Source organism: Lepidochelys kempii, chromosome 12 (assembly GCF_965140285.1).
Source record: "Lepidochelys kempii isolate rLepKem1 chromosome 12, rLepKem1.hap1, whole genome shotgun sequence".
Taxonomy (NCBI): Eukaryota; Metazoa; Chordata; order Testudines; family Cheloniidae; genus Lepidochelys; species Lepidochelys kempii.
This window is the reverse complement of record NC_136391.1, coordinates 8386496-8412694: the sequence shown is the minus strand read 5'-3', so window position 1 is coordinate 8412694 and position 26199 is coordinate 8386496. Positions and strand designations below refer to the sequence as shown.

Below are 26199 nucleotides of genomic sequence, written 5' to 3'. Positions count from 1 at the left end.
CATTGGTCTGCTAAACCCAGGGTTCTGAGTTCAATCCTTGAGGGGGCCATTTAGGGATCTGGGGCAAAAATTGGGGATTGGTCCTGCTTTGAGCAGGGGTTTGGACTAGAGGACCTTCTGAGGTCCCTTCCAACCATGATATTCTATGATTCTATGCAAGTTAATGTATTCTTAGGGTAAAAGCATGACAAAGAAAATATTAAAACAATAAAAGAGCCTACGTGCATGCTAATAAGCTTAACCGAGATCACCCCAACTCCAACATGGGCTCTGGCAAACCCGACCCAGATGTCTCTTCCATGGTCATAAATTCATAACAGCCTTAGCTCAGACCTAGCACACTCAGGACAAATTTAGTCTATCCACGGGTCTCTGAAGTTCCTAACATTTCCATTAGTCACATCTCTAGAAAAGTTGCATACAAGCCTACAGAACACATAAACAATTGCATTTTTATACAATGGACCCCAAAAACTCAATTCAGTAAGATTTAACTTAATTCAATAAGGTTTCTCTGGGATCTTGCAGGAAATTACCATCTGTCACACTGCTGTTTTCAATCCCTTTTCTAAAAATAAAAGCCTGTATTTGGAAACCAGCCTTGGACGAATGCTGTCAAGTCCTTAGGCATAGATGGTTTCCAGTCATTCAACAAGTAAACTCCGATTGCCTGCGCTCTTCTGCTCTCTCCCATCTTGTGGAAAGTAACCTTTGCTACAGGGCGTTTGAAACAATTTGTATCATGTACCCAGCAAGGTCTGGGCCTGTGATGTATTGTCATCTCCATCTTCTCCTAGGATATCAAAAGACAAAGGTCTCCTTCAAGTGGGCGTGGGGTTCCCCTGTCGAACGGAGAAGATGGAGTCTGTGGTTAGCAGGTGAGGAGGTGCATCTGGTTGTGCTTTTCATTGCAGGTTGCTCCCTCTGACTGATCATCCAATAAAGGAACTCACTAGCTTTCCTATTGTACCCTGAATAAGTAGAAGCCTTGAATACATTAAGACCCAAGCCAGCTTGACACTTCCTTTTGCAAGGGTGTGCATGGAAGGGATAGCACAAGGATCTTTCATGCTCTGGCCAGAGAAATCAGTCCTTGTGCCTGGGAGAATGCAGGGACTTCTAACTATGGGCACCCAGAGGTGGGGAAGGGCCATGTTCTCTTGACTCTACACCAAACTTTGGAATGGGCACGGCACATCAAGGAGGAGCTTGGGTTTGTGCAGCTCTGCTCTCAAGCCCAGCCATATAGCATGGAAAAACCATTGCTGCAGGCTGCAAGGCCCTGTGTAAGCGTGAGCTGGGTTGATTGTCATTGACGTTGATCGATCACATTTGTGTGTATCTGCACCCTGCAGGTTGAACCAGTGCAGGCTGGAAGCAAAGCACATTCACTTTCTCCAGAGGGTTACTGAGAAATGCACGCAGCTTCAGGAACTGAGGTGAGTTCTCAAAGCGGTGTAGCAATTTATCTCAGGAAGGAAATAGTTTCTCTTGTCCTGGTGCACAGAAAGAGTGGATGCATCTCTGAAATTGGGACTGGGGAGTTGGAAAATCATGTAAAGAAGCAACGGTAGTCAATAGTCAATTCTCCTCTGACATATGCACCCTGTCGAACCTCACTGAAGCCAACGGGAGCCCCAGAAGGGTGAACTTCTGAGCAGAATTTAGCCCTAAGTGACCCCAGTGAAGGAGATGGCTAGACACAGCAATACACGTACCATCTAACATGCAGCGCTTGCATGTGGCTTGACCACAGCTCGTTGCTACAGCTCACTCAGACACGCATGCCCTACGGCGAGTGAGCCCCGAGGGCGTGGGAATGTTAGCAAGACGAGCTTGGTTCGGCGCATATGCTGTGCACTTCGTGATACGTGCTCTGCTGGCATTGTAGAGCGTATGAGAATTCCAAACGGCACCCCGGGGACGCAACAGAAGGCCTGTCTCTCCCTGCCAGCCATTTCCCGGTTGGCTGAGCGGACTCATGCAAGAAAACCTGGGGTGGTCAAACCTAGAGAGACTCAGGTTACAGTTGCGCTATTTGACGAACCCAAGCTCCTCCACCTATGTGTGCTACAGGGAGGCCAGACTAGATGATCCGATGGTGCCCTCTGGCTTTAAAATTCCATGAACTGTGAAAGCTTGGAGAACAGAGCCTGGGAATGCAGGGGTCATTTGGCTTGGCATCACAATGCGATGGTGTTGCTCTAACAACAAGGGGGCAAATGTGGCTTATTCCGTATACCTTGAAGTGCTTCTTAATGGACTGTTGACCTGGATGGGGGTCAGCAGCCAGGCTGCCCTTGATCAGTTAACTCACGCAGAACAATTGCAAGCATCATACCACGCCAAGGCAGCTGTGGGCTGTTCAGAGCTTTGTGTGCCGCTGAGAGGATGTGCTTTTTCGTCCTTGCAGCTGGTCTCATATTGATCTCAACGTTGCTGAAGAAGCAATGCTAGCCAGCGCGCTTCTGACTTTTCCAACGCTGAGGAAGTTTGAGTAAGTAATTATCTAAAAAGCTCGTTACTGTTGAATGTTCTACTTCATGAACTATGGCTCATTCTAAGCAGATACCCCTACTGCCCGCACTTGCCCTTTCCCCAGCCCATTACCCCCATGAAACTCTCTCCTTCCCATGCAATCTGTGCAGCTGGCTAAATCCAGACATGTATTTTCATAAAAAGAACAGGAGGACTTGTGGCACCTTAGAGACTAACCCATTTATTTGAGCATGAGCTTTCGTGAGCTACAGCTCACTCACGAAAGCTCATGCTCAAATAAATCGGTTAGTCTCTAAGGTGCCACAAGTCCTCCTGCTCTTTTTGCGAATACAGACTAACACGGCTGCTACTCTGAAACATGTATTTTCATGATTTCTCTGATCTTTGGGTTCTTGGGAGCAGCCTGGATCAAAGCTCTTTTCTGAAGTGCAGAAAAGTTCAGACCTGAATCAGCATCAGAACTCCATAGCTGGCCTAGGACTTTGTAACAGACCAAACCGCAGCCCCATTGGGTGGGAAAATTGGAATTCAGACATGAACGTTGCAACTTCCACACATCTGCGTGTTAACATGTCATATGTTCTAGAATGTTCTTCTGTGAATTGTTGAAAGGGGCACTTGAGCATTTAGTCGTGGTGCAAGATTTCAGAGAAATTATCACTTCCTGCCCCCTTCCTTTAAGTAAAAACATATAAAGACAGAGGGCCTGATTTTCATGTACACTGTGGCCATTTTATCCTGCTCCTGTCATGTAAAAGGGGCTTAAGGGTATAAATATAATCTATTCTCACTTTAAGGCCCCTTTATACTCCCAGAGAGGTGTAAAGTGGCCTTAGCTAAATGAGAATCAGGCCCATAGACTGTATCTTTGCACAATACAATCTTTTGGGACTCATTCTCTGTTGCTGTTGGCAGAACCTGCAGAGAGTCCGAGTCAGTACAGATCAGCACCCAACATTTTGGACTATCCAGTTCTCTTGGGTCTGTAAAACGGAGCTGGAAATCACAAAAACGTACTCTTCTCATGTGTTTTGGCTCCTCACGTTCCAAAAACTTTGCCCTGAGGGGTCCTTACTTTTATGCAGACCCCCAATTCTGAAAAGATTCAAGATTAATGGGGAGAAACTAATGCAGAGCTGTAATGTTTGGGTATAAAGCCAAGATCCCATGTCCATGTATGGTTTCTAAAGACCCTTTGGGATTTTTTGCAAGAGTATGAGTACCAGCCCTAGGACCCTGGCCAAATACTAATTACATTCTGGTGATCTAATTTCCCCTCTACGATTTTATTTGGAAATATCAGGCTCTTAGCGTTTTAGTATGTGGGTACCAATTGGTGTTAACACTTCCCAACTTCCCGGTTGTGTTTTATGCTGATAAAAAGCTTCTGCATTCCACCCCAGAAGCAGCTGCACGTCAATGGTGAGGGAAGTGATTCCTATATCTCCTATCTTGTTGGATTGCCTGAATGTAAGTCATTCTCATTCGGTGCTGTTACTGGTTTTTCAGGCTGATGTCCAGCAGTGTTACGCCAAGCGGAATGGGACACCTGGTTGCAGGGTTGCAGCAATGCCATGCTATTGAAGAGCTTAAGTAAGTTTACTGTCCTGATGCTATCTAGACCCTGTTAGGCCAGTCTATATTTTATGATTAAACTGCAGTTACTTACAAGCTGTGTGTCCTGGAGGAGTGTAACCACACAGATGGCTGGGAGACATCAGCTGGGGGAGAAGTATGAATTCCTTAGTATTTGCAACTAAGGATGGGCAGAACAGGATTAGTAATGTGTGATTAGGGCAGGGAGAGCAGAGTTCTTTGTACAAGCCAAGTGCTTTGGTGTCCTCAGTACCTCTGCAGTGTGTGTGCACACCCATGTCCCACTGCAGAAAGGCAGTAATCTCAGGAACCACACTGCAGTGTTAGAAGATACACCGCATCCAGGAAGGTAGCACCTTCTAGTGGCAGCAGATGGCATTTACAGAAGCACTTTTGCGCGTTGCTGTACAACCTACCCATGATACAGCTTTGATTCCTCCTGTTTTGGAGGGCCAGCCATAGGAAGGCACCCAGACCAAGATCTCGCACTAGACCAAGACACAATGGTCCTGAGAAATGCCAAGAGAAGAACTGAGTTTTTGGTTCTGTGACTGAACTGAAAAATCCAGAAAAAATTGTTTCTGGTCAAACAAAACATCTTTGACCTGAAACTAATTTGTCAAGTTTGTTTTTTTTAATTTTGTTTTTGGGTGTATTTATCCTTTTTTGGTTTTGTTTTTTTAAATAAATCTAGCTAAATTTCTAAATGAAACATGTTTTGAAACGAAAAGTCAGAATGTTTCCTTTTGAAAAAGTAGAAATGAAAAGTTTTGACTTTTTCTGGCTAAAACTCTTTGCCGAATTTGACCCAAAATCATAAATGGTTCAGTTGACCCCAAACTACATTTTTTGAGGAATAAACTATTGCAAAGAATTTTGTTCAGCTCTAGTCACGAGTGTTGCAACCTAAAGATCGGAAAGTAAATTATTTTATCATTCATATCACTGTAGAAGCATCACCCTTAGAAAACAGCATCCTTGCCCCAAAGATCTTACAGGCTAAATGTTGCAGAATTGTTAGTGTCTTGAACCTGCCTGTTTTACCTGGTTCTTGTAAAGAACATTGAAAAATCAACTCCTTTTATAATGAGAGCAGGTAAAAGAAAATTAAAAGAATTTCTAAAACATTTTACTTCCCATGGTTTTTAAAAGGACTGACTTATTTTATTTTCCTAATTTTCCACAGATTTTTCTTTTCTTTTTGATAATTCACTGTTGCTTGTATTCATTTTTCTACACTTAATACATGGATTTTCTAACATCCATGTCACACAATCAGACATAAACCCTAGTGTTGTGACCATCAATGAAATAACAGGATGTGCAATTTAAAAGATGTTCTAGCAATTATTGGAAATCTCACTGGGTTTTTTAAAATTTTATTCTTATTGACATACATTAACTTTCCATACAAGTATTAATAAATCTTATTTATAATCTGGATTTGTTACCTGCAAAAGAGACCTAGTTGTGATTGGGCAACCTTTAATCATTATCAGTGTATTTATTTAGTTCAAATTCCCAAAATAGTAACCACCTGTTACAAAAGCTATGTGATCCCTGATATAAGGAGCTCTGTTATTTTTCCATTATCAAATTTTTATTTGGTTTAAAAACTGGTGATATCCTAAAATGAACATTTTCATTTTGGGCTGGGGGAGGGAGGGGAGGTGGGATCCCAGCATGTGACTAAGCTGTCCAGTCAAAATTGGGAATGCAAAAAACAACCAACCAAACAAAACAACCTATTGAAGAGCAATATACTTTCTCATCATAAATTTCCATTGAGAAGTGAATGTATTGGCAGGTGGGGGAATCTCAAAATGCTTTCATGGTATCTTTGGTTTTGAAGCAAAAGTGAAGAATTCTTACGTCTGAAACATTTCTACCTGTCTCTGTTAATAATGACCCTGCAATTCTCAGCCTTTGTAATTGCTTGAGGTCTCAGAGAGGCAGCTCTTCTTCTCTCCATGTCTCCTGGGGTCAGTTTCAGCTGAAAGGAAATGAAGAATTTGCCTCTCATGTTGTGTATGTGTTTTATGCACCTTTGGCCTCATCCCACGCCCATTGAAGTCAATGGCAAAACTCCCATTGACTTCAGGGGGCAGGGTCTTTGTAACTCCAGAAAAGAGTACTTCCCATTGCAGTCTCCTCAGCAGCCCCACGCTGTGCAGGATACAGAGCTGCAAAACGTTTACACGACAGTTAAGAGGCTTCCCTTTCCTAACCATGCGGGATCAACATAACGACACGGCTTCCATAGAGAGCTAACGCTAGCCTCCGTCAGCCTCCCATTGCTTTGACAGCTCCTGCCTAGCAGACTGGTCACAGTGTATGAACTATTCATTTAGATCTGTGCACACTCATTCCTGTGTCCATTTGCCTCTTAGCCTCAGCTCCCTGGGACTTGATGACACGGCCATTCGCATGCTGGTGCCAGGACTTCACAAAATGCCTTTACTGAAAAGACTCCTGTAAGTATGTCTGTGCAGGCCTTCATGTCCTGTAGTGTTAGCTGGGCCATACACACACTAGTGAGAGAAGGAACTTTTGTGATTCATTCCCTGAGCTTCCCACAGAGATGCCCAGCTTAGCTACTGCGTAGTCTCTGGAGAGCAGATTTAGCCCTCAGGAATCTGCATATGTTCTGTGCACTGTGCTAGAATCAAGAAGGAAAGTTTCCATTGTGAGTATGTCTGACCTCCTTGTAGACAGGCCTGCTATCAAAGCAGCATGATGGAGGTTCATTTTTCCAGTTCCGCCACACACCCTGTGTGACCTTGAGCAGGTCTGTGCCTCAGTTTCACCTCTATGCAATAGGGGTAATAATCCCGTCCCTACTTCACAGGTTTGTTCTGAGGATAAGTTTGTTAATGCCTGAGTCACTCGGGTCCTGCAGTCTAAATCCTTCCCATGATGCCAAACATTGCTTTGGGCCTAACAAGACTCTGCCACCAGTCTATCCTGGGATAATGCAGTGAGGGGGTCAGATAAATACTAACATAAAGAGATAACTATCTTACCAAACAGGTGCTGGACTGTTCTACAATTCTGCAGGGATGCTAGCAGAAGCTGCAGTATTTGCCCCCTTACTCTGCTATTTTTGGTAGTCCCTACTTTTACTGACTAAGTCATGAGAAAGCAGCATTTTTAAAAATATTTAAAATTTTAAAAAGTGTCCACCCTCCTCCTCACAGCAAATACACTGAGAAGAGGAAATATTCAGGGGCAGATATGCAAAGCTGAGCAAAACAGATGCACCCAGAAAAATTCACATGCACCCAGTGAGCCCACAAGAACTCCCCATGTAGGTCCAGCTCATAGACAAACATGTGGCCAAGATGATAATTTCCTGCTTTGCGGGAGCACAGAGGGGTCTTTCACTTGCACAGCCATCAGAATCTCCAGTCGCGATAGCATTACAGTTACGTTCCAGGAGACCACGGAGTTGATCATTTCGCTGTTAAGTATACTGTTCAGTGGTTACTGTGGATACATGCAGCTGTTTCAGAGACGGATGACAGCATATTTGTTTCAAGCAGGGCGATGCAGTGCACAGATTTCTTTTTTCTTTTTGAATTCCAACACCAATGCACCACTTGCATTCCATTTATATCCCTGTCCTGAAGACTTAAGTGGGACTCAGATGGCCCATAGACCTTGCACTGCCCCTCTGCACAGAGGTGAATTTCATCCTCTATCTATAAAGCCATGAACTAAATAACAGCCTAATGTGTGGTATTTTATTAATATTCTCTCCAGCTTGAACAATAACAGTATTGGTAATGAAGGCTGCTCCCGCCTGGCAGAAGCTCTGAAGAATGCTCCTCATATGGAAGAAATCAAGTGGGTTCCTCCTTTCTTGTAATGTCTCTGCTAGTGATGGGGATGGATTATAGAGCTCAAGCCAGGGGGTGTTTTTAGGTGCGGTTATATGAAAGCAGCAAGTTTTACGGAGGCTGCTAATGCTCAAGTGTCTGGGCTGCTTGAATTAGAGATGGGATCAAACCAAAACTTCAGGTGCAAAATCTGAGCAAGTTTTGGTCTGATCTGAGCCGAGCAGCTGGCACGTGTAATGGCATATAATGGGTTCAACCGAAACTCCAAGTTTGAACAGCCTCTGTCAAAATTTGGATCAGGAGCTGTGTATTGTAGCGGTCTCTGAGAACTGGTCCCAGCACTCCCAAGATCTAGAAAAGTTTGAATCTAGATCCAGTCTGCGGCCCTTGTTTTTGGTTAGTTTTCTTCATTGCAACCAAACTCAGTCTCTTTTCTAACACAAGACGCAGTAAGAACAAACACCTTTTTGACTTTTGAAGTTCATTCAGCTGTGAATAGTGAAATGATTTTGGCTCCCTCCAACAGATCAGAGCGATTAAACAAGACATTGCACTCAGTGGGCAACTCGGCATTTTCTTTCATAATGTGGCTTTTTTTTTCCCTTTAAAGTTTAAGCCATAACAAGATTGAACATGTTGGTCTGGAAAAAATAGCCACGCTCCTGCCGGAAATGCAAAATCTAAAGAAAGTCAAGTGAGTCGCTTTATATTTCAGGTTGAATAATGGGATTAATTAGAGTTAGAGCCAAGGTTGGGGGGAATGTTCGTGTCTGATTTTATTTGACCTGCATAAACGTTACTGGGAAGGCTCCCACATCGACTGCAATTGGCTTTGGATCAGGCTCTTTGTGACTGAAACTTGCTGCCATGTCCTGGCCATGCAGTAATCTCAGTACAGTTTTTAGCGGACAAGTGTCCGCGTCGCAAAAAGCAGCACAAGTCTCTCCCGTTATTGGAGACCTAGAGGCCAACGGTTGAATATGCCACAGGGAGTGGATGCCCTGGTGTGTTGGCCTGATGGGATGGTTGTACACTTCCCTACCCCGTGCATTACCTGTTCTGTAGCTACATGGAGGGTTTCAGCCTCTAGGGCTTTCAAAGCACCACATCCCATCGCCACTACATTGATTTCCTAACAAAAGTTGGGGGGGGGGAATGGAGAAATTTCTTTCTGGCCAGTTTCAGCTGGTAAGGAAATTCGCCCCAAATCTTAGGCCACGAAGGGGACACCAGCTAAGAGAAAAAGCAGCCATAGGCTCCCCATGCCAGTGCTCGCCAGCCATCAGGAGTGCAATATAATAAGTGGGACTGGAGAAGGAGGGGTCGGGTACTCAGAAGGCTCTAGTTCAGTATGACACCAGGGGCTTGGCAAGATAAGCTGGGGCCAGGTTGCTTGCATATAACTTGTAGCGCCTTGGCCTGTAACACTGCCCACTCAGAATGCTTAATAAAGATCTCTCTCCTACAACTCGGCCTGCCACATCACTTATTGCCATGTGAAGCAAGTGTGGTCCTCGGGGTCAGTCATGGCAAGGTAACATCCTCTCTGATGGTCTAACCTAATGCATTAGAAAGCCTTTCTTTTCCAAGCTATTTGATGGAGAGACCTGTGTGTCTCTTGCCAAGCTTTGGATTGGCATCTCTGGGCCTGCTTCAGTGGTAGCTTGTTATTACGATGCTCTGTGCTCTCTGTCATGCCACTCAGCCACGAAACAATCTGCAGCGAAAGCGCCATTCGTGCCACGGCTTAATTTGTATCTGGTATATCCTGGCTCCTTTCAGCCATTGACAGACTCTGCCTATTTCCATGTGTATTTTAGCCTGTCATCGAACAGTATTGGCCCAGCTGGAGGGGAGACGCTCGCGGAGGCTCTGGCTCACTGCAGGCATGTCGAGGAGTTACTGTGAGTCCCACATTCACACTGGCTGGTACAAAGTTCTGAGGCTTCACGTCTGGTCTTCCCAGGGGAATCAATGGGCTGTACAGACTTTGTTAATGGAGTGGAGCCCGAGCCTTACACAGAATAATAGCTAATATTTCAGAAACACAGGGCCTAGAGTGTGCCACACATCTGCCTGATGTGTTACCTACGAAATAAATATGAAAGCTATCTAATTATTACTATATTAAAAATGGGGGTTGGGGCTGATTTGAGACTTTGTTAGCCGAGGACCATCGCTGAATTTATTACTGTTCATCTAACCCCCTGTTCGTTTGCAGAAGAGAGGTTTCAATATCCTATGAAATAATAAAAATCTTTAACCAGAGTGGGGAAAATTATTTCTGTTGCAGTTAAGATGCATAACCCACCCAGTTAGCCTCCAGACTGCAGGATATTGGACTAGGCTCATGCATCAAAAAATATAATTACAGCATAAGGCCCCAGTCATACAGTGCCGTCAGCTCACTGCGTATGCGAGTCAGTTGAGTCAACAGGACGCCACATGGGTGCTGGTGGCATAACACACCAGTGTCGCATCCCCATTGAGTGGCTATTGCACATAGAGGAAAGCAGCCTACTACTACTGGGAGCTGATGGCGTTTCTCCTTTAGCTCAAGTAGCAGAGGGCTGTTCTGTCTTGCTGAAGACCCTGACTGAGATTCTACTCTGCAGTCTGGACTGAAGGAATGGGGCCTAATCTCTATGTCGATAAAGGGGAAATAACAAGGATTTGAATTATTTAATTAACCTACTGGTTGAATGAGTTAGTGGTAATCGCAGCGGTATCAGGAAGTATAACCACAGGGTAATTACACCGTGCTTTAACTGACTGTTTAATGCCTGGATTATGAAGCATAACTATTACTCCTGTGTCTAAGTATATTCAGTCTCCAAAGGGGTAAGTAAGGAGATTTATGTTCTACCCTCAGCATGTGCAGCTCCTCTGAATATTAACAGGAGACACACGGACATGGGTGGGAGTGAGGAATTAGGCCTGTTAGTTCATCATAAATAATGTTTCATATTGTTTTCAGATTAGCTAGGAACCATGTGGGAGACAAGACGGCAGCGAGACTCTCCCTCTCTCTGCCGAGCATGGGCCACTTGCAGATCCTTCAGTAAGTGCTTGCTTCCCCTTCTGTACTCACATTCCAAGAGGCAGGGCACCCCGGAAATACTGGGACTGATAAAAAAGAGACTGAACATGGAAGCAGGAGAACAATGAATCGGTGACATGGTTAAACAAATCTAAAATGCATGAAGTGGACAAAGATTTGCCAAGACCAGGTTTCATTACCTACCTGCTTCCTAACATAGTTTGATTACTATTTATTGCCATATGTCTTGACAGTATTGTCATTCCATCATAAAATCTTTTCCTCATTCCCACTAAGCTCTGGGCTTCGGTAATATCTTGTGGCAATCAGTTCCACAGATTAATTAGGAAATGTATAAAAGACAATCTTTAATCAGTTCTGAATATGCTACATGTTAATGCTAATGGGTGTCCTCTTGTTCTCATATGATGAGAGGGTAAATAGGCGCATCCATCTGGCCCTTCATTAATTTGTCACCTCTTATTTGTCTCTGAGTAGTGCTAAGTTTTTAACCCTCACGTGGAAGTCTTGCCAAACCTCTAATTAATAGAACATTGCCCTGCTCTGCCACAGTAGCAAAACAGTTAAACGACCCTAATTTCTCTCTCTACTATCTTAGACCAAACTCCCCCATGCCATGGGTATAGGTCAAATAGGCTGTGCCATGTGGCTTTTAATTTCCTGGGGTCATTGCTTCTTATGGTGACTGGGAGGATCTTGGTCCATCATTTATTCATGCAGAGGTAAATCTCTCTGTTTAACTACAGCGGCTTTGTGAATGAGCATCACATGTGAAAAGCAAGGGGAGGTTACGTGTGAAATTCTAGCCCTGTTAAAGTCAACTGGGAGTTTTGTCCTGACTTTAGTGGGGTCAAGATTTCACGCTCCAGATGCACGAAGGTGAACGAGGGTACATTGGGGTGGCTAGTTAGAGTACAAATTGCTAGCCACATTCCGATCACTGGTTTGTCGCTGTTCTCAAGGTCTCATAAAGAAGGGTGCAAATGTCAAAGATAGTGATTCCGTTTGAATCCTGGGTGTCAGTTCCAGAAAAGCAGCTGTTTCTTTGACAGGAAGTCGCATATCAAAGGAGTTGTTATAGTTTTCTTCTGAAAAGTTTGTGTCTGAATTTCTTCTCTCACCAGTCTGCAGTCAAATAACATTGGTTCACTTGGAGGAACACCGCTGGCCAAAGGCCTGGTTGAATGCCAGCAGCTAGAAGAGATAAAGTAGGTGCAGTTGGGAGTTAATAGGGATGTTTTAAGAAACAGGACTTGGTGTACCTCTGCCTGTCTCTCTGGATTATATATTGGCTTCCATGTAAAACTAAGTGTACAAACAATAGTATGCAGTTACGTGTAGAATTTGTAGAATTTACAACTATGTAGGATGAAACCCTGGCCCCACTGAAATCAATGGCAAAACTCCACTTGCTTTCACTGAGGCCTGGAGTTTAAAGCCCCTGTGCAAATGCACAGAGCCTTTAGGTCTATCCTGCTTCATGAACTGAGTTACAGAGAGTGTCCAGGGAGACCTTCCCTGCATATTCCCTCTTTGCGACACTAGTATCAGGATATTCCTCCCTTAGCATCACCATCTGCCAGCCAGCCTAGGCCCAAATGTGGGATGCCGTGTGTGACAGGAGGTAACACCCAAAATAATCAGACAGCAAATGGAAAATGCTTTGGGATGCCTTTCAATATAAAGGACTCCTTCTGTAACTCTAGATCATGACTCTTTACATCTGAAGTAAATAATTTTCCAAAATAGAACTGACGGGGACATCAAATTAAATTGTCCTGATGCCCTTCACTTGCTTATTTCGTCAGCAGCCTCTTTAAGTTAAATGACAGCAGGGTGCCATCTGCTGGTAAGTGTGAGAATGCACTTGCCTTCTGCCCCAGGATACACTTCAAGCTGTCAGCGATGTCTTCACACTTCCAAAGAGTTGAGCTAACCTTTGGTTCAGCCCCGGAGAGACCAGTTAAAGACGGTCCTTTGACTTATTCTCTCCCACGGCAAACAAGTGGGTAGAGTGAACCGTTGATCCAGGGTGTGTTTTACAAAGCAATGTCTCTCTCTCTTAGGGACTGACATGGCCCATCTCTCAGTCTTTAATGCATTTACCCATACAGCACTCTGTGAGGCAGGGAAGTGCTGTTGTCCCCATTGTACAGATGGGGAACTGAGGCATAGGGAGGTTAAGTGATTTGCCCAAGGTCACACAGGAAGTCTGTGGCAGAGCCAGGACTTGAACCTGGGGTTCCCGAGCCCCAAGCTAGCCACTGACCATCCTTCCTCTCCTCAGCACTGCTGTTTGTTAAGGAATGGGGTTGCTTTTTGCCAGTGTTAGCAGCCCAGTGTCTCTTCTCTGATCACAGCTTCTTACAATCACTCAGTGCATTCTGACTGTCCTTGCAGTTTGTCAGAGAACAGCTTTGGGGAAGGCACCCTCCGCACCCTGTCAGAGGGGCTTCCACGGTTCACCCGGCTCAGGAAGATTGAGTAAGTTGAATTGCGTTAGGCACAGTAGAGCTGTGGTTCTCAGAACAAGATTGTAGTGGTGACCCAGCCGGGGGGGCTTGATTCTCTGCTGGTGTTGACTTCAGTGTACCTATGCCCATTGACGCCAGCTCAGGACCTGGCCCGGGGGTCTGGTCTGCGGCTGTTCCAGTTTACACAGGGCAGGGAGAATTGGCCTCAGGCAGGGCCATGGATTGATGGGGGAGCACATCCAGGCACTTCCCCTGCCTCGATCAGACCCAAAGAGTGGGGCCTTTACGGGTATGTCTCAGAGCCCAGGTCTGCAGACTCGGGCTCGCGCTATGGCACTGAACACAGCTGTGTCGACACTCAGTTGGGCTGGAGTTCGGGCTCCGAAGCCTAGGGGTGGGGTGGGTTTCAAAGCCCTCACCACAGTGTCTACACAGCTGTTCGCAGCAGGAGCCGGAGTCTGTAGAGCCAGGATGTGAGACGCGCTGCCGTGGGTTGTAAAACGCGGCGTGGACGTTCCCAGGGGGATTGCAGACGCGCGAATGGAGTCCCCGAAATTCCCTGGGATAAACTGCCTGCCGGCCGTGGGGGCCAGCGATTCCATTTGTTATTTCCAAATCCTGCTTCCCTTTAGACTGAAATTCTGTGGAATCAGCGATGGCGTTTGCAAACACCTTGCCCTCGGCTTCAGTCGTTGTCCCGTCATTGAAGAGATCATGTGAGTCCAGGGAGTGGGTATATATATCGCCTCGGGGGCCGAATATCCATTTCACACTCTTTAGCAGCTGCCTGTCTTTTGGTTACTGTGCACATTCACTCCTGCCTTGCTATCACGGTCATGGGCGGCGAGTTCTATGGGCCCGTGGTGCCCGGGCACCAGGAATATTCCTGTCCCAGGGGCCCGGCTCCAGCAAAGTTTCCCACCTGCCGTCCCCAGGCGACTTAAAACAGCCCAGGGGCTCCCGCCATCACCCGCAGCGCAGCGGGGCTGAGCGGCTTCCCGCGCGCTCGTTCCACGTGGCTGCCGGCGGGTTCTTGCAGCCCGTGGGAGGGGGCTGTGCACTGCTCCCGCCCCAAACGCCCTTGTGGCCAATGGGAAGCTGCAGGGGCGGTGCCTGGAGACAGCAGCGTGAGGAGACCCCCCCCCGCCTGCCCCGCCTAGGAGCTGCTGCCGGAGGGGGTGCCCCAGGTAAACATCGAACCCCCCCATCCACTTCCAGAGCCTGCACCCACACCCCCTCCGCAAACACCCCCTTCGGCCCCCAAATCTCCTCCTGCACCCCCACCCCCTCTCGCCCCCAAACTCTCCCAGAGCCTGCACCCCTCACCCCCTCCTGCACCCCCATCCTGCACCCCTCCCCCCTCTCCCCCAACTCCCTCTTGCACTCCCACCCCTCCCCTGCACCTACTTTTGTCCCCAAACTCCCTCCCAGAGCCTGCACACCGACTCCCTCCTGCACCCCTGCCCCCTGCCCAGAGCCTGCACCCAGCACCCAAACTCGTTCCCAGTGCCTGCTGCACCCAAATTCCCTTCCAGAGCCTACAATCCCCTGCCCCAGCCCAGAGCCTGCACCCCAGACCCCGTCCCCCACCAAACTCCCTCCCAGAGCCTGACCTCTCACCCCTTCTGCACCCAAACTCCCTCTCAGAGCCGGCATCCCCACCCCCTTGTGCACCCCAATTGCCTGAACCCCAAACTCCCTCCCAGAGCCTTAGGCAGGTGTGTGTGGGGAGTTTGCAGGCGGGGGAGTCCTGGGGGTTCTGGGCACCACCAAAATTTCTACAGTCCTGCTGCCCCTGATCATGGTATCTTATTGAAATCTGAATGGAAATTGCAGGTCAGTGGAAATGAAACCCAAACCTTCCCCTTTAACGTACGCCCCTTACTGTCAGCATCAGGGCATCTTGTTTGGGAGCGAGAGGAGCAAGTTACTGGTCCTGATTCTCTGCTGCCCTGTCCCATTGTAAAGTGGGTATGAAAAGCGACCAGATCAGAACGGGAGCGTTTTACATCTACTTTGCACAGTGAACATTATGGCAACTTCCAATTTCCTAGCAGTCTAGCAGGGGCTTACAGCTGACTTTCTACATTCACAGTCACTCAGGTTATATGTATTGAACTGGTTAGCGTGTGTGCCTGTCACTGCCTTCCACTGGTTGGAATCAGAACTGCTCAGCTATGTGTCTCAGCTCCTATACTGCTAGTGGGTAAGGAAGAGTCTCCTTTAGCTACGGTGTTATCGGTTTCTGGTTTTGGAGCAGGCAGTCCTGAGTTCTAATCCTTCTGTCACTGGGAAGCTTTGTGGATGGGGTGCAACAGAGTGACACTTGTGAGTTCCCTAAATGGCCAGGAAATTGTTACAATATAAGGCCCCGGTCCTGCAAAATGTCCCTGTTTTATAATACATGGTGTAATCACACCAAAGCCACAGCTCTGCCCCACAGCCAGCCCTGCTTCCTCCCACCCCAGGAGGGAATTGCCATTGCAACCCGGAGCAGGCAGGGGCACTCAGACTGGGCACCCCTGCCCCAGAGGCAGCCGTGGCATACCCAGCCCCTCTCTGCCCCCGCAAGCGCTGCAGCTCCCTGCCACGCCGAGCTGCCGTTGGCTCATTTCAGCACTGCCAGCCCTTGGATGCTGCTGCGGGAGGCAGGAGCCAGCCTCTCTGCAGCAGGCTCCCTGCGCTGCTGCTCCCTGCCACCAAGGTGAACCGCCTGGCTAGAAGCGATGGCTCTGCATTGCGGCAAGGTGCACGGAGCCAGTTGCAGGAGAGCTAGTCTGTGCCGCGGATGGCAGCATCCGAGGGCTGGCGGTGCGGAAACCTGCAGCAATTCTGAAAGGCTGTGATGTCGACTAACAGTTGCGGTTACTGCAACAAACCCGCAGCCCCCCATTTCATGGAGCCTCACCACTGCGCCATTTGGAACGTCCCCCTGCTCAGCAGGTGCGGACAGCTGGAGTCCGAGCCTCTCCCCTTCCAGTCAGGACAAAAACTCACTCGGTAACAAACCAGAAAGCAAAACCTCTCCTCCTCTGAAAGGTCAAATGAAATCCTGTTATACAGGGCTCAGATTAAAGGGCAGGCAGGAAAATTTAACGGGTGCTGTCATGGGCCCCATTAGCTGCAACCTGCTGTGACAGTTTCACACCATGAACAGAGCAAGGAGCTGCCTCGCTGTAATGTTCTGAGCTGATGTACAGGAGACCCGAGTCTTGATTTCTTTGTCTCTCACGCCCTGGGTCAGCAAGCCCACAGAATGAGCAGAATCCCACTCCGTTCTGTGGAGTCCTGTCGTGCGTAGAAAGATATTGCGGCCGTGAGATAGTCCCTCAAGGGGAAGAGTAGAAAGGAAGGGGAAAATAAAGCTTCCTTATGCTGCGACAGGGGCAAGTTTCCCCACATGGTGAGAGCAAAATAAACTCTTTCCCTTGCTAAAATCTCCTGGTTCACTGTATAACTTTGGGTCTCCAAAATCATTGTGCTCGTATGTGATGGAGACTGGACCAAAGCACTGCTGCTGTATCTCGGGGGCTTACGCTTTCCTTTGCTTCAGGTGACCAACTGGCTGATGTTTCTGGTTTTATTTAGATTGTCGTGGAACAGCCTTGGTGATGAAGGTGCCCTGGAGCTGGCCACTGTTCTCCCAAGAATGGCAAGGCTGAGGATGCTAGAGTGAGTGTGATGTGGCAATATCAAGTATTTCCCCGGGGGAATTTCCATATATGGCATCACAGACCTTCTTAAATAGGAGACATTTGTTAAAGGAAATAGCTATGAACTTTAGACACAAGAAAACAGGCTTCCACACAGCTTGAGTGCTTGCTTAGTCTGCTTTGTTTACCAGGGACCGAACCATGCCTGGAACTCTACACAGTGCAGAGAGACCTCTAATAGCTCAATAATGCACTGCAAGTAAACATGCAGTTATATTCACTAACGAAATATCAGCTGACTACTAGGTGAGACTCAAAGTTACGATGAAAGGTGAGAGACAGAGAGGATTTGGCTCAATAAGGAATTTTCTTGAGGTTTTTCACCATAAAATGGATGTAGTTAAACTTACTTTTCATTATTAAATGTTTGTTTTATTTTCCCACGTCATTCATTTGGGGCCAAGGAAGCTAGATGTGTCAGTTTCTAAGGCTGTTACATGCTTAGTTTCACTGGCTGTGACTCAGGGGTTGTCTTCACAGCACAGTTAACTTGAGTTATAGCTTGAGTGTAACCCCGAACTCAACTCCCATCCACACACAGAAATCTCTAGCCTGAGTCAAGGGGCGCTTTAAGCTAGCAATGCAACAGCATCAGCTATCAGCAGCTAATCCATTCACTGGGTGCTGGTAATCCAGTCGCTCTGTGTAATTCCCAATGTTTTGATAGGTGGTCACTACCACTCAGGATAGACTAGTTCGAGTCCAGTAACTCCAGCGAGAGCCACCGCACTTCAAAACAGAGTGTACTTCACTCGAGCCAACTGCTGCAGTGGAGACAAGCCCGCAGGCACTAGCAAGAATGCCGTGTTTGCAACAAGGGGGTTCATTCCTGACAGTCCTTGGCACTGATCCTGGAGTGGGATCCACTGAGGTTCTGCTTAAATGCAGGAGTCCATGCTAGCAAATCTGAGGCCATGGTGAACAGCTGCAGTGCACTTTGCTTTTGCAAACAGGGAAAGGAGGAAGGAGAACTTCTGAACCTGACCTGTGTTGCGGAGCATTGCAGGCTGCGGTACATAGCAGAAGCTTAGCCGGTCTTTTCCTAGCCTGTTCTGAAAACCATTTGCACATTCTTTTCCCATTTCTCAAAGTCTGGACAAAAACCGCATTGCAGCCCGGGGTGCCAAAAAGCTAGCGGAGGAGCTCGCCAAGTGCTGTGGAATTCAAGTCATCCGGTGAGCTCGCATCTCTGGTGGTGCCAGGGGTTTGGGGCAGTACCACTTTTGTAAGGGTGATGGCGCCCCACTGACCAATCAGCACTGGGTTCGGTGGAGCGGATTAGGACACTAAATTGGGCCCAGACCTAAAAACGCTGGGGGCTTCCCAGACAGACTCTTCCCCGCAGAGGAGCTCACCCTTCTCAGAAACAGTCATAGCAAGAAGTGATGGAAAGACTTTGTAGTTCCCATCTACAGAGACATGGTGGGTGAGGTAATATCTTCTATTGCACCAACTTCTGCTGGGCCAGACCTGAAGAAGAGCTCTGTGTGGCTCAAAAGCTTGTCTCTCTCACCAACAGAAGTCGGTTCAGTAAAAGATATTACCTCACCCACCTTATCTCTAATATCCTGGGACCGAGACAGCTACAACACCACCACATAGGTCCCATCTAGCCCACCCTTTTGCCCAGTGTGAGATTGCTCCTTATTGTGCATTTTCTATTGCTCTGGTTTTCCATGGGACTCCCACCACTCCCCTTGGGAAGCTATTAGACAGCTTCATACATCTCACTGTCAGCAAGCTTATCCTGGTATTGCATTTCCCCTTCCATTTTTCTACATCTTGTTACACCTGGTTGTACTCCCTTGTGTTCTCCCACAAACGATCCATCTTCGCTCTTGGTGACTACATCTTTCCCATGCTTGGAGACTCCTTTGTTTCTCCCAACTTGAGTCATTGCTTAGCCAAGCTCTAGGTATTGAACTCCATTTAACATCTTTCCTAGTCCCTCCAGCCCTGTGATCATTCTTGTGGCTGTTCTTGGAACTCCCTCCAATTTGACAATATCCCCCGGTAACGGGGCCCCCAGAACAGTATTCCAAGTGCAGTCACAGCAGAGCTGGAGAGAGAGAGATGGCCCCCTCCCTGTCTTTGTCTTTGCACAAGCTGGTCCAAACGACATTGGTCTATTTTGCTGCTGTATCATGCTGAGCACTCCTGCATCACTTGCTGTTCCCTGCTACACCGAGGAATGACTGCATCCCACATTTCTCCCTCTCATTACATTTTGGAATATTTTTCTGTGGGTTTATTAGGTCAGCTCTTCCTCCCACTTCTGATACCACAATGAACCCTTGTCTTTTGAATCCGAAATCTCTCCCCCAAGATAGACAACTCATCCCACCCCAGCTAGCAGGTCACAAGCCTCTGTGCTCCCCAACCCCAGCTGCAGCTCTGCCTCTAAAGCCGTGCTACACCCAGGCCCCTCTCACCACTGCGCGTGTGTGCCAGTGGTCCAGACCTCCCTCTCCAATCAGGCCCTGTGGATTAGGGGCAGACAGTTATGAACTGCACCCCAGCAGGAAGGAGGAAGGTTATCTGGGGATATTTCTAACCACGGATAACCATTGCAATGTCGTTTTAGGCTTTGGAGCAATCCAGTACCCAAGAACATGGAAGAAAGTCTTACGAAGCAAGATGCAAGATTGCATTTCTCATTCTTTTGATAAAGGAAGAACAGCAAATGAGTAAGAACTGATTTGGTAGGGCAGGTTACTGTTACCCTGGGGAATTGCACTGAAGAGGAGCCGAGAGAAACTGAAAAAGCAGAGTTCTAAAAATAAACACTGCAAGCATGTAGCGTTCTTGCCCTGCTCTCAGAACACACAGGTTTTCTTTATCTGTAACTCGAATAACTATTATATAAACCGCAAACTCAGCTTCCTCTAAGGAATTCTAAGGTTACTCCCTGCAAGCCCTCTCTGTTCCTCGCCTTAGTTCCCTTCTACCTCAAAGAGAGATTTAATTGTTTATACTCCTGGGTTGAAGCCAATAAGATCCACTGGGTCTGTCAATCGGGGTGAGTCAGATTGGAAGGCCCTGGAGGTTTTTCGCCTTCCTCTGTAGCATGGGGCACGGGTCACTTGCTGGAGGATTCTCTGCTCCTTGAGGTCTTCAAACTACAATTTGAGGACTTCAATAGCACAGATATAGGTGTGAGGTCTTTTTTAGGAGTGGTGGGTGAAATTCTGTGGCCTGCATTGTGCAGGAGGTCAGACTAGATGATCATAATGGTCCCTTCTGGCCTAAATATCTATGAATCTATGAATCTATAAGGATAGCTCTGTATCTTTATACAGGACCATGACACCTGGTACCAGGGTGAGTCAGAAGGACTGTGCATCTCAGTGTAGGGAGCTAGAACCTGACACCCTATTGCAAATATTCTCCCATGTGTTGTTTGAATATGGTGTATGTTTCCCTCAGACCGGTATCACTTCTAAGGCTGGGCAAAATAGTCACAACAAACTGGGGACCGCTTGGGATTTTGTTTTGATTCTGCACACTCCCTGAAAAAGCACAAGAACAAATCCACACAGACACACCCCTGGAACCCCGACCTGGGATATTCTATCTGCTACCCAAGATCCACAAACCTGGAAATCCAGGATGCCCCATCATCTCAGGCATTGGCACCCTGACAGCAGGATTGTCTGGCTATGTAGACTCCCCTCTCAGACCCTACGCTACCAGCACTCCCAGCTATCTTTGAGACACCACTGACTTCCTGAGGAAACTACAATCCATCGGTGATCTTCCTGAAAACACCATCCTAGGCACTATGGATGTAGAAGCCCTCTACACCAACATTCCACACAAAGATGGACTACAAGCCATCAGGAACAGTATCCCCGATAATGTCACAGCAAGCCTGGTAGCTGAACTTTGTGACTTTGTCCTCACCCATAACTATTTCACATTTGGGGACAATGTATACCTTCAAATCAGCGGCACTGCTATGGGTACCCGCATGGCCCCACACTATGCCAACATTTTTATGACTGACTTAGAACAACGGTTCCTCAGCTCTCATCCCCTAATGCCCCTACTCTACTTGCGCTATATTGATGACATCTTCATCATCTGGACACATGGCAAAGAAGCCCTTGAGGAATTCCACCATGATTTCAACAATTTCCTTCCCACAATCAACCTCAGCCTGGACCAGTCCACACAAGAGATCCACTTCCTGGACACTACCGTGCTAATAAGCAATGGTCAAATAAACACCACCCTATACTGGAAACCTACTGACTGCTATGCCTACTTACATGCCTCCAGCTTTCATCCAGACCACACCACACGATCCATTGTTTACAGCCAACCTCTACGATACACCCACATTTGCTCCAACCCCACAGACAGAGACAAACACCTACAAGATCTCTATCAAGCATTCTTACAACGATACCCAGCTGCTGAAGAGAAGAAACAGATTGACAAAGCCAGATTTTCCACTGAATGCATCCAATGAAGTGAGCTGTAGCTCACGAAAGCTTATGCTCAAATAAATTGGTTAGTCTCTAAGGTGGCACAAGTCCTCCTTTTCTTTTTGCGAATACAGACTAACACAGCTGCTACTCTGAAACCTGTCGTTACTGTGTGGACATCAGCCTGCTGTCAAGCAAACAAAGATCAATCTTCACATTTTGATCACGTAAAGATCATGGCTCAATGAGAAAATAGCCCTTTCAGAATGAGCAAAGTCTGGAGGCTGCAAAATGGCGTAAAACAAAATGGTGAATACTGTGTGTGAGGTATTTCAGGGTGGGGCCAGGAGAAAGACGTTCCCTATTTTCATCCTGCTTTCATTGTTTTGTTGGGCTTGGAATGCTACATGGGGCCCTATATTTGAAGTTGCACTAACCTGCTTGACGTGTGGTCTTCGATGCAATGCTGCAGTCGCTCCATGGGCCCAAGCCTGCGATCTGATCTGTGTGAACATGTAGTCAAAGGGTCCAATTGCAGGATTGGAGCCATGCGGAGGACCTTATTTATACCCATTCATTGCAATGTGGGTGACTTGTATGTTTGGTACTGTAAATATTTAACCTCTGAAATGGATTTATTTATCGACTTGTTTACAGCAGTGGTTTGGATTGGGCGCTGCATTCTGTTCTGTTAAAAGAGGCCCTGTTAGCAATAACGAGTGCTGATAAGTGAAGAGCACATGTCCTGCTGGGTCCCACTGTTCTATGAAGTCTGAGCAGTGATTGTTTTTATTGAAAGATCAGTGTTAAGTTTCCCAAGGTGCATATTTGGTTTTAATTTATATGACTCTTTTGGTTGCAAAGTGGTTATGCTCTGAAAAGGGATAGGGCGGGAAGCCCAAAATCACCACTGAGCTTCCATATTTAGGTCCAAATTTAGTAACGTACTTGAGCTTGTGTGATTTGAGCATGCGCTCAAAGTTAAGCACGTACTTTGGTGGATCTGGGTTGTATTTCTTTTCCATATTTCCAGATGTAATTTGCATAGTTTACAAGTGAAAATAGGATTTTTTTAACTGCCAGCCCAGCAAACTGCAAATGGATGGCTCCTGGTGATCTGCTGTGGTCACTGAACCCAAGAAGCATCTGTGAGTTTGAGTTCTGCCCTTAGCAGGTTGCTGAGAACATGTGTGGGACACATTAATTATTCTCTGCCTACACGGTCTCTCCCAGAAGTTTAGGCGATCAGATTAGCTGATTCTAATGGTCCCTTCTGGCCTGAAAATCTATGACACTCGGGCTGGGAACCTAAACGTCAAGTTGGTTTCTTCCTGCATTTTAAACCAGCATTGGCTGCTTTGTGCACTGAATTGTGATCATAGTTTTGTCACCTTCAAAAACAGCTATTGCAGAAGTTCTCTGCTTTTATCACCCACTCAGTAAAACAAAAATTCTAAAAACAAATTATAGCACTTGTAAAAGCAGATTTCTTTGCCTCTTTTATCATCTTATTGATAACACTGTAACTTCTACATTTGGACAGTGGGTCAGATTCTACTCCAGTTTATTTTCCTCTTTCATTGGTTGGAAACATTCACTGTTGCACAAATTTTTATGCCTTTTAATGAGAGCATATGTGTGATTATTGAATAAATAAAAGCACCTGGGATTTTGAAACAGTTTGACTTACTTTCGTGTTCTGTTTCTAGTCAGTTTCACTTTCTGGTGCTTAGGCATTAATGCACAACAGCTGCATAGGGGTCAAAACATTGTAAAGGTAAATGTTGTTATTAATCATGTTTATTATGATAGTGCCTAGAACAGTGGTTCCCAAACTGGGGTTCGCGAACCCCTGGGGGTTCGCAGAACGTTACAGGGGGTTTGCCAGAAACATTTCACTAATGGCAGCCAGAAGACCCCAGGCACTGGAGGCAGCAGAAGGGGGCCCGGTTGCAGGGCAAACAGCCCGAGCCCCAGGGAGAGCGGGCCAGGCAATTGGGGCTGGCACCCCGAGCCCTGCCCCCATCAGCAGGGGAGCCAGCTGCCCGAACCCCAGCGCTCTGCATGGGGCTGGCAGCCCGAGCCCCAGGGAGAGCAGGGCAGGGCAATTGGGGCTGGCAGCCCGAACCCTAGCGGTCAGCGGGACCTGCAGCCCAAGCTCAGTGGAGCGCAGTTGACCGGGGCGGTCAACGGGGTCCAGCAGCAGGAACCCCACGGAGTGCGGAGGAAATTTAAACTTAAATCCCTGGAAATACTCATTTTTAGGAGGGGGTTCACGAGATTTCACAATTTAGCGAAAGGGGTTCGCGGGCTGTTAAAGTTTGGGAACCACTGGGCTAGAGATAAACCACGAATTGGGGTCCCATTGTGCTAGGCTAGTGCTGTACAAACACGGTGCACAGTGAGCAGTCCCTAAAAACACACTGTAAACAGTCTCTGCCCCAGAGAACTTACAATCTAATTAAGCAAATGCGGTATTGCCATATAAGTCATGAGTCAGGTCCACAAACACCAAGAGATTAGCTCAAAAATCATGAGTTTTTTTTAAAATAATGTTGAGGTTTTTATTTACCTTCTGATTTTTAACTTTTAGGGAGCGCTTGGGTCACAGTTTCAATCTTTTTTTCCCCAACAGTGAAAGCGAGAAACAGACAATTTTTTTGTAAACAAAAGCTGAGATTCTCATATATTCACATGATTCCAGGAGCTGGGTTTCTAAGAAACACACCAAATATTGTGAGACTCAGGCTAAACTTGCGAGAGTTGGCAACACTGCCAACGTTTAAAAATTTAAAACAATCAGAGAGTTCGTGGGGAAAAAAATCTGTTCGTGTTAGGGATTATCCTGCTTCCCTCTCTTAAATCTAACTGTGAGATTTAACTAAGCTGAAGAAGAGCTCTGTGTCCGTTCGAAAGCTTGTCTCTCTCACCAACAGAGTCCAATAAACCCATCGTGTCTCGCTAACATCCTGGGACCTACATGGCTACAACAACACTGCATGCTACTTATAGAATCCTTTTCAGAATTGAAGACCAACTTCCAGACACATGCCCATCACGGCCCTTCTTCATACACAAGGTCATTCTAGCAGCAAAAGAAAAAATATCATATGTACACAAAAGCAAATCATATATACATCATGTATACACACAGAGCAGAAACCAAACCCCATTCCTTCCAAACCATGAGGTGTCAGTATAACCTAAGAGATGGGGAAAAATCTGTTCCTATTCTAGAAACCTAGTACAGTATATACAATAGGGCTAGACACTGTACTTTGAACACACACAGTCCGACCTCACCTAAAGTCAAGGCGTGGGTACTCTGCAGTGGGCTGGACCAAGTTGCTGCTCAAGACCTCTCCAGTCTGTGGAGCTCTTGATATTTTCCATGGCAGCATCATCTGAATTTTGAACAGTCAGGTTTGCATTGAATTAAATACGAAAAAAAAACCAATCCAATCAGTCCCTGCTTATTTTTCATATCAAGTTCCATTTATTTTGTGCTGCTCCCCATGTAAATAGGAATTTACACATGGAGAAGATCTCTGGGCTTTTGCATTTGGTTTTTTTTCTTCCAGTTTTACATACCAAGAGTCAATGGCTGGAAGCTGCAGTTCAACAAATTCAGCCTGGAAATACGAGGCGGTTCCCTAGCACTGAGGGTGGTTAAACAGTAGATCAGCTTCCCAGGGGGTGGCCTCGCCATTGCTTGGCGTCTTTAAAATGGGGTTGGGCGTCTTTCTAAAAGAGACGCTTTACTCCAGCTTCTGGGAATTGTTTTACAGCATGTGTGTTGGAGGGGGAGGGGTTGGATGGTTGTGAAGGTCCTTTCTGGCCTCGGACGCTGTGAATCCATGAGTTCCCCCTATTCATTCCCATCCTGTCCCCATGGGAGGACAGGATTGCCTGCATTGCCCTCAATATGCTTATAACCCTGGCAGCTCTGCATTAAAACAATGGCTGTAATCAAATCTCAGGCTTCAGGGCTTCTGCCCATCAGGTGCAGGGGTCAGGAAAGGGTTTCTCTCCCAGTGCACAGTTGATCAGATACATTCTTCTTTTTGGGAGGTTGGGGGGCGGGGGTTTGGTTGGGTTTTTTGTTAGTTTGTGTGGCTTTGAAGCAGCAGAGCTTAGCCACAGCTGGAGACGGGTACAGAGAATTCTCTCTTAGGGCTTGTCTACTCTGGTCCCGGACTACGGGAGGAGGTGAATTGCATCCATCTCAGTGGGGTGCTGTAACTGCCCTGTGTAGACGCTGCAGGTGCGAGCTAAATGTCCTGTTTGAAACAGGACTGCATTAGTGCTTTGATTTCATAGTTCAAATTGCAGGGCCATGTAGATAAGCCCTTAGATGCTTGGCTGGTGAGTCTCACTCACATGCTCAGCTTCATACTGATCACCAGATTTGGGGTCAGGAAAGAACTTTCCCTGAGGTCAGCTTGGCAGGAGGCCTGTGGGCGGGGGTGGTTGCCTTGCTTTGTAGCACGGATCATCGGCGAGGATCATTTGAGCACGTCTCACCAAATCAATTCCCTGCCATCACAGGGAGCCTCCAGCACTGTGGGTGAAATGTAGTGGCCTATG

General features: G+C 46.8%; 1 protein-coding gene across 4 annotated transcripts in view; it reads left to right on the top strand.

Moving 5' to 3' along the window:
- NLRC5 (NLR family CARD domain containing 5) overlaps window positions 1-23294 on the top strand; it is an 88819-nt gene extending 65525 nt beyond the window's left edge. For all 4 annotated transcript variants that reach the window (XM_073307452.2, XM_073307451.2, XM_073307453.2 and 1 more), the window contains 15 exons: window positions 798-878; window positions 1356-1439; window positions 2414-2497; window positions 4009-4092; window positions 6486-6569; window positions 7858-7941; window positions 8545-8628; window positions 9755-9838; window positions 10912-10995; window positions 12120-12203; window positions 13396-13479; window positions 14102-14185; window positions 17058-17141; window positions 18274-18357; window positions 19767-23294. In XM_073307452.2, the coding sequence (XP_073163553.2) occupies window positions 798-878; window positions 1356-1439; window positions 2414-2497; window positions 4009-4092; window positions 6486-6569; window positions 7858-7941; window positions 8545-8628; window positions 9755-9838; window positions 10912-10995; window positions 12120-12203; window positions 13396-13479; window positions 14102-14185; window positions 17058-17141; window positions 18274-18357; window positions 19767-19848 (1255 nt within the window). In that variant the 3' untranslated portion in view covers window positions 19849-23294. The remainder of the gene's footprint in view (window positions 1-797; window positions 879-1355; window positions 1440-2413; window positions 2498-4008; window positions 4093-6485; window positions 6570-7857; window positions 7942-8544; window positions 8629-9754; window positions 9839-10911; window positions 10996-12119; window positions 12204-13395; window positions 13480-14101; window positions 14186-17057; window positions 17142-18273; window positions 18358-19766) is intronic.
- Window positions 23295-26199: the final 2905 nt, after the last annotated feature.